General features: G+C 40.3%; 1 protein-coding gene across 1 annotated transcript in view; it reads left to right on the forward strand.

The window, feature by feature from the left end:
- Positions 1–4,461: 4,461 nt before the first annotated feature.
- The window catches only part of nlk2 (nemo-like kinase, type 2), a gene marked incomplete at its 3' end in the record, with an annotated part of 48,233 nt that continues 40,328 nt past the window's right edge, over positions 4,462–12,366 (forward strand). Inside the window, 1 exon segment of the mRNA XM_014338361.2 lies at positions 4,462–6,262. Coding sequence (XP_014193847.2) covers positions 5,787–6,262 — 476 coding nt within the window.

A 12,366-nucleotide genomic window follows, 5' to 3' on the forward strand; every position in this document is an offset into this window, starting at 1 on the left:
GTATAGTGCTACAATAAAAGAATATAAGATTCAAATATTCATTATCAATTCAATTCAATTTTATTTATATAGCGCCAAATCACAACAAAAGTCGCCTCAAGGCGCTTCATAGATACAGAGAAAAACCCAACAATCATATGACCCCCTATGAGCAAGCACTTTGGCGACAGTGGGAAGGAAAAACTCCCTTTTAACAGGAAGAAACCTCCGGCAGAACCAGGCTCAGGGAGGGGCGGCCATCTGCTGCGACCGGTTGGGGTGAGAGAAGGAAGACAGGATAAAGACATGCTGTGGAAGAGAGACAGAGGTTAATAACAGATATGATTCAATGCAGAGAGGTCTGATTAAACATAGTGAGTGAGAAAGGTGACTGGAAAGGAAAAACTCAATGCATCATGGGAATCCCCCGGCAGCCTACGTCTATTGCAGCATAACTAAGGGAGGATTCAGGGTCACCTGGTCCAGCCCTAACTATATGCTTTAGCAAAAAGGAAAGTTTAAGCCTAATCTTAAAAGTAGAGATAGTGTCTGTCTCCCGAATCCAAACTGGAAGCTGGTTCCACAGAAGAGGGGCCTGAAAACTGAAGGCTCTCCCTCCCATTCTACTTTTAAATACTCTAGGAACAACAAGTAGGCCTGCAGAGCGAGAGCGAAGTGCTCTAATAGGGTGATATGGTACTACAAGGTCATTAAGATAAGATGGGGCCTGATTATTTAAGACCTTGTATGTGAGGAGCAGGATTTTGAATTCAATTCTGGATTTAACAGGAAGCCAATGAAGGGAAGCCAAAACAGGAGAAATATGCTCTCTCTTTCTAGTCCCTGTCAGGACTCTTGCTGCAGCATTTTGGATTAGCTGAAGGCTTTTCAGTGAGTTTTTTGGACATCCTGATAATAATGAATTACAGTAGTCCAGCCTGGAAGTAATAAATGCATGAACTAGTTTTTCAGCGTCACTCTGAGACAGGATATTTCTAATTTTAGAGATGTTGCGCAAATGGAAGAAAGCAGTCTTACATATTTGTTTAATATGTGCGTTGAAGGACATGTCCTGGTCAAAAATGACTCCAAGGTTCCTCACAGCGTTACTGGAGGCCAAGGTAATGCCATCCAGAGTAAGAATCTGGTTAGATACCATATTTCTAAGATTTTCAGGGCCGAGTACAATAACCTCAGTTTTATCTGAATTAAGAAGCAGAAAGTTAGCGGCCATCCAGGTCTTTATGTCTTTAAGACATTCCTGCAGTTTAACTAATTGGTGTGTGTTATCTGGCTTCATGGACAGATAGAGCTGGGTGTCATCTGCATAGCAGTGAAAATGTATGCTATGTCTTCTAATGATGCTGCCTAAGGGAAGCATGTATAATGTAAACAGAATTGGTCCTAGCACTGAACCCTGTGGAACTCCATAATTAACCTCAGTGTGTGAAGAGGACTCTCCATTTACATGCACAAATGGAGTCTATTAGATAGATATGATACAAACCACTGCAGCGCAGTACCTGTAATACCTACAGCATGTTCTAATCGCTCTAATAGGATATTATGGTCGACAGTATCGAAGCTGCACTGAGGTCTAGCAGGACAAGCACAGAGATGAGTCCACTGTCAGAGGCCATAAGAAGATCATTTGTAACCTTCACTAAAGCTGTTTCTGTGCTGTGATGAGCTCTGAAACCTGACTGAAACTCTTCAAATAAACCATTCCTCTGCAGATGATCTGTTAGCTGTTTGACAACTACTCTTTCAAGGATTTTGATATGAAAGGAAGGTTGGAGATTGGCCTATAATTAGCTAAGACTGCTGGGTCTAGAGATGGCTTTTTGAGTAAAGGTTTAACTACAGCCAGCTTGAAGGCCTGTGGTACATAGCCGATCATTAGAGATAGGTTGATCATATTTAAGATCGAAGAATTAATTAATGGCAGGACTTCTTTGAGCAGTTTTGTAGGAATGGGGTCTAAAAGACACGTTGATGGTTTGGAGGAAGTAATTATTGAAGTTAACTCAGAAAGATCAATTGGAGAAAAAGAGTGTAACTTAACATCAATGGTACTAAGAGTAGCTGTGGATAATATTACATCTGTGGGATGATTATTGGTAATTTTTTCTCTAATGATAAAAATTTTATTTGTGAAGAAGTTCATGAAGTCATTACTAGTTAATGTTAAAGGCTGACAACAAGTCAGAGTACTGAGCTCTGACTTTTTGTCAGCCTGGCTACAGTGCTGAAGAGAAATTGTTCTTATTTTCTTCAATCAGTGATGAATTGTAAGATGTTCTGGCTTTATGGAGGGCTTTTTTTTTTTTTATAAAGCAGCAAACTATTTCTCCAGACTAAAAGATGATCCTCTAAATTTGTGACACGCCATTTCCTCTCCAAATTACGAGTCATCTGCTTTAGGGTATGTGTTTGAGAATTATACGATGGAGTCAGGTACTTCTGATTAGAAACCTTAGTTTTCACAGGCGCTACAGTATCCAGAGTCGTACGTAGTGAGGAGGTGAAATTATTAACAAGATAATCGACCTCTGTTGGGGTAGCGTTCAGATAGCTGCTCTGCACTGTGTTGGTACAGGGCATTGAAGATGATTACAGTGGGTGGATTATATTCTTAAACTTAGTTACAGCACTTTCAGAAAGACATCTACTGTGATAAAGTCTACTCTTCACCGCTGTGTAATCAATTATTGTAAAAGTAAATGTTATCAGAAAATGATCAGACAGGAGAGGGTTTTCAGGAAACACTGTTAAATGTTCAGTTTCTATTCCATATGTTAAAACAAGATCCAGAGTGTGATTAAAGTGGTGGGTGGGTTCTTTTACATTTTGAGAGAAACCAATTGAGTCTAATAACAGATTAAATGCCATGTTGAGGCTGTCATTTTTAGCATCTACATGGATGTTAAAATCAGCCACAATAATTATTTTATCTGAGCTCAGAACTAAATTAGATAAAAAGTCTGAGAAATCAGACAGAAACTCTGTGTAAGGCCCAGGTGGACGATATATGATAACAACACTGGTTTCTGAGTTTTACAACTGGGGTGGACGAGGCTAAGCATCAGACTTTCAAATGAATTAAAAGTCTGTCTTGGTCTTTTGTTAATTAATAGGCTGGTGTGAAAAACTGCTGCCACATCGCCCCCTCGGCCTGTGCTTCGAGATTTCTGGTAGTTAGAATGACTCGGGGGTGTTGATTCATTTAAACTAACATAATCATCCTGCTGCAACCAGGTTTCTGTAAGGCAGAGTAAATCGATTTGTTGATCAATTATTAAGTCATGTACTAACAGAGACTTGGAGGAGAGAGACCTAATATTTAATAATCCACATTTCACTGTTTTACTCTTTGGTTCAGATGTGGATACTGTATTGTTCTTTCTTTTTGATTTTTTATGTTTAATTTGTTTATTGCTGGTTTTTAGTTTGTTTTTTGTCTGTTTGGGAGCTGACACAGTCTATGGAGATGGTTTTTTGGGGGGGTAGCAGGAGGAGAGAAGCTGCAGAGAGTGCAGCGTGTAAGACTGTTTATGTTTGCATGCTTTTATTTTTGAAAGTTAGCTGCTTCCTAATCACATATAACCAGTTAAAAGAATTACTTGCCTGTACAGTGCAGTAAAAAACTCGAGTTGTCTTTGTCCTGTCTTCCTCCCCTCATCAGTCACAGCAGTTAGCCGCCAAGTCTGGTTCTTCTTGGGGTTTCTTCCTGTTAAAAATGAGTTTTTCCTTCCCACTGTCAGCAGTTGTTCAAAGGGGTCATTTGATTGTTGGGTGTGAGAAAAGAACTGCATTACAAAGTAAATGAATGTTTATTCACAGCTGGGTTCTTAATAAGTTCATTGTGGATAGTGTCTCATAGAATATAGAGTGCTTCAATTTTTTGTTTGTTACAGCCTTAGTCCAAAATGTATTCAATTTATTTTTCACCTAAAAATTCTACAAATAATACCCCCCCCCCCCCAAGAAAATGAAGACAAGAAGTTTACTATTCTTGCAAATATTAGATATTATTATGATATCTATATGTATCATCATATATGTATGCACATCTTACATCCAGTATTCACGTCCTTTGGCATGACATTCAAAATTGACCACAGGTCAAGACAGATCTGGGCAAGGGTACAGAACCTGTGAAGCTGCTTTCAGGAATATAATGCATCAGAAACTAGAAATTCACTTTTTTTCTTTTCTTTTACGGAGCAGTGTTCTTTGTATAGAGAAGTAGTAAGTCTGAAGTCATATCATATTTTATTATTTTAAAATTATTTTCAATTCAATCATTTAATTTTAATCCCTGGTCTGGATTCTGAATATTTTCCTGCAATGAAGTGAGCGGTGTTTTTCTCTGCATCTATGTGGAGATCATTGGGCTTTTCGGTCAGCTATCAACCCCGCTGTCACCCCAGCTAACACGCGCCACTGGCTGCTCGTTGTGACAATCAAGGAGGTTACAATTACGTCATTGCCGTGCGGAAGACGATTGGTTGGCGACCCTGCCTAATCTCAGCGCTGAGCGGCTAAGGTTTTGTTCACCATGTTGGATGAACAGCTCATTTCAGTTACCTCGTGACCAATACTTTTATCATGTCACATAAGCGTCGTGAGCTTGAAGTGTAGAGGATCAGCCGAGTGACGTTTTTTTTCCCTCAACTGACAGCGTCAAGGCCCAGCGGAACCAACGGAAGGACTGCTGTTTTTATGTGGAGATACAGATACCCATTAGCTAGCTCTGAGTTGTCAGATTGAATAAGGCTGTCTAGCTCCTGGCGGTAGATTTTGTCCCACAACAAACGGATTTAACTTGTTAGTCTGTTTGGATGCGCGCTTCTGAGCCGTATTAGGACAGAGTAGAATACAGATACACACACAAAGCTGTCGATGGGGGAATTACTTTGTCTGCCAGCCGTCTGTGAGGATTTCTCTTCTCGTGTTTTGAGTCATGGTCGAAGCTTCGTCACCCTGTCAAACTGATGGGGGTTTCTTTGGAAGCACGCGGCTCGCTGGATTTCTATAATAATATGTGAATAGGGTGGATTGCCGAGGCCCGGGCCTGCCTGCCTCTCTGCGCTGCTGTATTGTAGCCTTGGCTGGGTTACACCTCCTCTGCACCGGATCAGCAGCGTTAATTACGACTCTGAGATTACCTCTGCCATCAGAGTAGCTGTTTGGCCTGTGCACACATCTTAAGGAGAATTCAGTTTGGAATAACAGATGCGATTTTAAGCCGTGTGGTGAGAAAAGCAACGGCGCCAGACCCGAGTGTGTGGCAAACTTGGAACACTTATAAGATGAATGCTCTGCTTCCCATGTGACCTGCTTTAGATCGCACTGTTTTATTAAGAGGGGAAGGTGAATTTTTCCCAGGAGGAGAGGTTGAACAGTCTCTGTGAAGTGCATATAAGTTTTTTTTTTCTATTGAATATTTTCGGTTTGTCACTGACAGCAGTGGCACTGTTAAAGCTGCATAGATTGTATGTTTGGGTGGTCCATTGCCCATAATATGCTCTCCGTCACTAGTTTCAGACTTCAGTAGTCTAATGGTGTACCTAATAGAAAATTAATTTAGGGGAAGTGGGGCAGAGCCTAGTTAGTATTATGCTAAAACGCCATACCAGATATCGGATAATTTCTGTCAAAGTGATTGACTTTGGACGCTTAAAGGACAAAATATATTTTCTCTATGTTTGCCATGAATTGTATTAACCGTGGGGTTGCTGTCTGGTTGCCATTAGTATCATTTTGAGAAGCAGTTTGAAAAGTTGGCATTTAAGTATCATTGGATGGCTCTTTGCGGTACAACTGCTGCAAATGTTACAAAAATGATGGCTGCTTACAACGGTGGCTCCTCAGCAGTAGCTGCCCATCACCCCCATCACCACCACCACCAGCTCCAGCACCTACCGCCTCCCCACATGCATCACCACCACCACCACCACCACGCGGGCCAGCACCACTTACAGCACCCAGGCTCAGCCGCTGCTGTGCACACGGTCCAGCAGCACACATCAACGGCTGCCGCTGCGGCGGTGATGCTAAACCCCGGACAGCAGCAGCCCTACTTTCCCTCTCCAGCCCCCGGGCAAGCTCCCGGGCCGGCGGCGGCCGCGGCTCCCGCACAGGTCCAAGCGGCTGCAGCAGCCGCTGTCAAAGCTCACCACCATCACCATCAGCAGCAGCAACACACGCACCATTTACAGCAGCAGCTGGATATTGAGCCTGACAGACCCATCGGCTACGGGGCGTTTGGAGTTGTCTGGTAAGTGCAGTGCACTGCGCGCTCATAATGCATCTCTGTATCCACTAATACTACTAACAGGCCATGGCTTAAAGTCGTTCATTAGTGTTTCGCATCCCTCTCCAGCAACAGTTTTTTTTCTTTTCTTTTTTTTATTTTCTGTCTCAACCCATAGTCTCTAAACTTGAGCCTGTTGTCATACTGAAGACGTTTGCACTGACTTCTGCTAAGTGTTTTAGTTTTGTAAACATTTGCACGTGAGTAAATGTTTACAGTTTTTTTTCCTGACTTTTTGTATATTGTTTACAAAGACTAATTGTATTATGCCTAATGAGTACTAATGATCAAAGACAACACATGTCCTGAAGTCCAGAGATAATTCGAGGAAATTTCCAGTTGGTCTCTTGGTGTTAGTAATCTTAGTTTGACTCGATAAAAGTGTCAGAAAATGGGCTTCTTGAGTTTTTAATAATGTGAATATTTGTCCCATGGAAGATCGTAAGCAGCATTATGGACTTAAATTTATCACTAACGTCAGAATGTCTTGGCCCAGAACACCAACGTAATAATTTCACCTGCATTCTGCACTGAAGAGAAGCCTGACGTTGGCAGTGATAACTGTGGGTGGCTGTAGTACAGCAGGTCGTCTACTAACTGGAACGTTAGTCATTTTTCCCGAGGCATCCACTGAAGTGTGAGTGCGTGTGTAAATGTTAGGAAGCGCTTTTATGAATGTGAAATATGTGAATGGCGCATGTAATTGAACGCGCTTTGAGTGCTCAAATTGAGTCAAATAGTTTTTTTGTTTTTGCAATTTAGCAAAAATAATAATAAAAAAAATAATCATCTGCTTCTTCAATTTAGCCTCACATTCTGTGGATTGATTTCACTGTCTTCAGCTGATATGCGTGTATGTACTAGACACTTGTAGACATGTGATTGTTAACCTCCCCACCATCACCAAAATAAAAGTTTATCCCCGACTATGATGGTGGACTTAATAGTAATAAACTAAGATCTCGTCTTTTATCCGAACATGCTGACATGTTGAGTTCACTGAACAAAAATGGTACTTCAGTTGTGTATGTACACTTACGATGCATTAGCCATGCAGTGTTTAAACTGTAGCTGATGTAGAACAAAAAAAATAAAAGTTTAACTAAGCCTCATCTTTTCTTTTTTTTTTTTAAAAAAAAGAAAATATGTCTGCCAGGGATGTATGTGACTAATCTTTGATATTTTCATTAGTCTGTACCAGATGTACTAGCCAATGTTGTACATTTTAACTGATGCCCAATGGGGGTAAATGGTTTTCATAACCATCATTGTTAATAAAATCTTCAGACAGTCCATCACCCTCTTCCTGTAGCCACTTCCTGGGTCTCGTTTCAGGGGCTCATAAGTATTTTCATCACTGAGTAGTGACAAAATTTTCTCATGATAGTCTTTTTGGTTTAGCAATACTGTGCACCTACCCTTGTCTGCCGGAAGGATGATAATGTTGTTGTCATCACGAAGTGATGTGAGTGCCTTCCTCTTCTCCATGGTGATGTTGGATGCTGGGGGCTTTGCATTGCTGAGACAGGCCGAAACTTTCGTCTGTAGTTGCTCTGCTTCCACTTCTGCAATATTGTTGTTACGAATTGCTGTTTCTGTGGCTGTGATCAGCTCCACTAGCAGGATTTGTCTCGGTGTGACAGCAAAATTCAACCCTTTAGCAAGGATGTTTTTCTCTGTTTGGGTGAGCTGTCTGTCAGACAAATTCTTCACCCACTTGTCCACATCCTGTGTCGCATCCTTGTCTCTTCTGGTCACTGAGGACACTCTCGGTATTTTGTGGTGGTTTCCGACGTACAACAAGTAAATCAAACTTCCTTTGTTGCCTGGTCTTAGACTTCTTGTGCTGTGCTAGATGAGCCTTCTCAGTAAAGTCAAACACCTTTTTAAGAGTATTCTCATCTAAAAGCATAGTCAGTCTCTGTCGGATCCGCTCCTCTTGACATTTTAGCATGTCGATGGTAACATTTGTTTGCTTCACCCGTTCATTAAGTAACTGATGCTGTGCCTTCTGGAGAATTTTTGTTGCCCGGAAGCCTTTAACTGAAGAGCTCATTTGCAGACTTTTAGGAGTAATCCTGTTTTGTCGGCTGAATCTCAGGTGGTTCCTGTAGTCCGCCATCTTACGTGCTGTTTGCTCATACTGACGTACAAGCTTTAGGCAGTCCTTGCCAAAGTGGGTTAAAACGTCTTGATGCATTCTCAATCATCCAGGAAAGTAACTCTCCAAAAGTTGATTCTGTTCATCTGGACGTAGCGTTTTGTGGGAGAAACGTTTTGTCACTCATCCAAGTGACTTCTTCAGTCTCAGCTGTTAGATTTTTTTTTTTTTTTTTTTTTTTTTAATAAAGGCGAAAGAATGAGATTCCGGATGCAAACGGTGGAATGGAAAAAGCTTATTTCCATTCCACCGTTTGCATCCGCAAAGGGTGGATGTGCTCTTTATTAACAATAGGGTGAGGAGTTCAGTCATTTAGGAGGGTCAGAGTAGAACCGCTACTCCTCCACATCGAAATGAGCCTCTGAAGCAGTCACCTCCCTGGTAAGGTGTTCTGGCCGGGCATGTCCTACCAGCAGGAAGTTGAAAAATGGAGGCAGTGAACAAAGTATCAGTGCGAGTCACAGGACCCCTGACTTTGCGTGTCTGCTGTAGTGACTTTAGAAAATGTAGGAATTAGTATTGAAGGAATGAAAAGACTTGGAGTACTGCATCTGAAACTCTGAGTGTGAAGATGGAGTGAGTATTTTTAGTGTGTGTGTGTGTGTGTGCTCACCACTAACCCTTGAAGTTAACATTAAAACAATGCAGTAGTTCATATTGTGCAGTAAATGTAAATTTATGTACATTTTTTTTATAACGCTATTTCCAGCAATGTCATACTCAACAGTTTTCTTTAATGCAAGTACTCCATACGAAAATGGCGTACTTGCATTATATAAAAATAACAATAGTAGCAAATAGAAAAACAATATATTTTTGTTAAACTGAGTTAAACCAGAGGTCAAGTCAGTGGGTAAGCACATTGGAAGTTCTGAGTTTGCTTAAATCGAGAGGGTTTTTCTAATTGAAAAATTTCTAATTGATTGCACTAACAATTTAAAAGAAATTTAGAGCTACTTCCCTAGCCAATCATAAGTAACTATGAATGTTAGGCATGCTGTGCATTGCAGTACTTTGATTTAGGCTACCTCTGCTAAGAAAAAAAAAAATCTGATTATTCTGATAATAATAATTTTCGACACAAACTGAATTAAATGGTATATGGACTAGAGAGCAACTTGGGGTTAGTATCTTGCCCGAGGGTATTATTGTGTTATTGCCACTCTTTGTCTCCTCTTCCATCAAAATGAGTGAGTAGGGGGAGGTAGTGCAATGGCCCAATCCACCAAGGGAAAAGTTTTACCCAGACAGTTTTCTCTCCCTGGTGCTGTCTGCAATAGTGTAATATCTATGATGGATAAGTTTGTCAAAGTCCTTGCAAGTTGAGCATGCGGACATGACTGGATCACAGAAGTGTCTACTTTTCTTTTTCTTTTTCTTTTTTTTTTTTTCTTCATTGTTTCATTGGCTTGAGATGATTCCTTTTGGCATAAGAACACATGCCTCTTTTGTACTCACTGTACTAAAGTCTAGAAAGAAATCAGTTGGTACAGCGTCCCATGTGCTGGTTCATATTTATGGCTCATAACTGTTTTTTTATTTTTTTTATTTTAAGCGTACTGTTAGACTGTGAATGCTTTCATTTGCGGGGTGACCGTGGTTCAGGGGGTTGGGAAGCTCATCTTGTAACCGGAAGGTTGCCAGTTCGATCCCCAGCTCTTTCTCTCTTGGTCATTGTGTCCTTGGGCAAGACACTTCATCTACCACCTACCTGAGCGCCAGAGGGGCCGATGGTGCGATATGGCAGCCTTGCTTCTGTCAGTCTGCCTACAGCTACACAGCTACAACTATAGCTTGCCTCCACAAGTGTGTGAGAGTGAATAAATAGTGGAACTGTAAAGTGCTTTGAGGGTCTCGAAAAGCGCTATATAAATGCAATCAATTATTATTATTTTTATTATTATTATTCCTCAATTTCAGTTAAATTCAGTTTTAACCTGAAGAAACCTCTGGCAGAACCAGGCTGAGTCAGGGGCAGCCATCTACCATGACCGGTTGGTGCTATAGGAAGGGAGACAGGACAAAGATATGCTATGGAAGAGAGCCAGAGATTAATGATAACTAATAACTAAATGCAGAGAAGTGTGTAACCAAAAAGTGAGTGAAACAGAAGCAATCAGTGCATCATGGGAAGTCCCCCAGGAACCTAGGTTTATTGCAGCACAACTAAGGATTGAGTGTCAACTAAATTATATGCTTTTTCTATAAGCGGAGATATTTTATCTGAATTTCACTCACTCCTCATTCACGCCCCTTTTAGTCTTCAGTGTGTGTATGTGTGTATATATATATATATATATATATGTATATATATATATATATATATGTGTGTGTATATATGTGTGTATATATATGTGTGTGTATATATGTGTGTGTATATATGTGTGTGTATATATGTGTGTTATATATGTGTGTGTATATATGTGTGTATATATGTGTGTTATATATGTTGTGTATATATGTGTGTATATATATGTATGTGTATATGTATGTGTATATATGTATGTGTGTATATGTATGTGTATATGTATGTGTATATGTGTATATGTGTATATGTATATATATGTGTATATGTATGTATGTGTGTATATGTATGTGTGTATATGTATGTATGTGTATATGTATGTATGTGTATATGTATGTATGTGTATATGTATGTGTGTATATATATGTATGTGTATATGTATATATATATATATATGTGTGTGTATATATATATATATATATATGTGTGTTATATATATATATATATATATGTGTGTGTATATATATTATATATATATGTGTGTGTATATATATATATATATGTGTGTGTGTATATATGTATATATATATATGTGTATGTGTAATGTGTGTGTATATATGTATGTGTGTGTATATTATGTGTGTGTATGTATATATATATATGTATGTGTGTGTATGTATATATATATATGTATGTGTGTGTATATATGTGTGTAAATATATATGTGTGTATATGTATATATGTGTCCCCTTCACTAATACCTGCTGTTCTCATTTTCATGCGAACACTATACGATGTCAAACAACTCTAAAAGCATTTCTAAGAGCATAGATCCTTCTCACCTGTTCAGCTGGTCATCATGAATTTCTTGTCCCTCACCCCATCAGACTAAGATCTCAGTCCCTCTTTATCAGATATCTTTCAAGCAGTCCAGGAATCCCAAACTCCCATTTCTAAATGTCATAGTGGAGCCACCGCAGAGAGACTGATCGCCGCTCGCTGCATAGGGAACCTTCCAGTAGTCATTCTTGCCACTTGGCTATCCGGTCTACTACAGGGAGTGCAGAATTATTAGGCAAATGAGTATTTTGTCCACATCATCCTCTTCATGCATGTTGTCCTACTCCAAGCTGTATAGGCTCGAAAGCCTACTACCAATTAAGCATATTAGGTGATGTGCATCTCTGTAATGAGAAGGGGTGTGGTCTAATGACATCAACACCCTATATCAGGTGTGCATAATTATTAGGCAACGTCCTTTCCTTTGGCAAAATGGGTCAAAAGAAGCTGCCAAGATGCCACTTGCCACCAGTTTGGCCATATTTCAGAGCTGCAACATCACTGGAGTGCCCAAAAGCACAAGGTGTGCAATACTCAGAGACATGGCCAAGGTAAGAAAGGCTGAAAGACGACCACCACTGAACAAGACACACAAGCTGAAACGTCAAGACTGGGCCAAGAAATATCTCAAGACTGATTTTTCTAAGGTTTTATGGACTGATGAAATGAGAGTGAGTCTTGATGGGCCAGATGGATGGGCCCGTGGCTGGATTGGTAAAGGGCAGAGAGCTCCAGTCCGACTCAGACGCCAGCAAGGTGGAGGTGGAGTACTGGTTTGGGCTGGTATCATCAAAGATGAGCTTGTGGGGCCTTTTCGGGTTG

This window comes from Haplochromis burtoni, unplaced genomic scaffold (assembly GCF_018398535.1).
Source record: "Haplochromis burtoni strain Fernald_Lab_line unplaced genomic scaffold, NCSU_Asbu1 Contig_227, whole genome shotgun sequence".
Taxonomy (NCBI): domain Eukaryota; kingdom Metazoa; phylum Chordata; class Actinopteri; order Cichliformes; family Cichlidae; genus Haplochromis; species Haplochromis burtoni.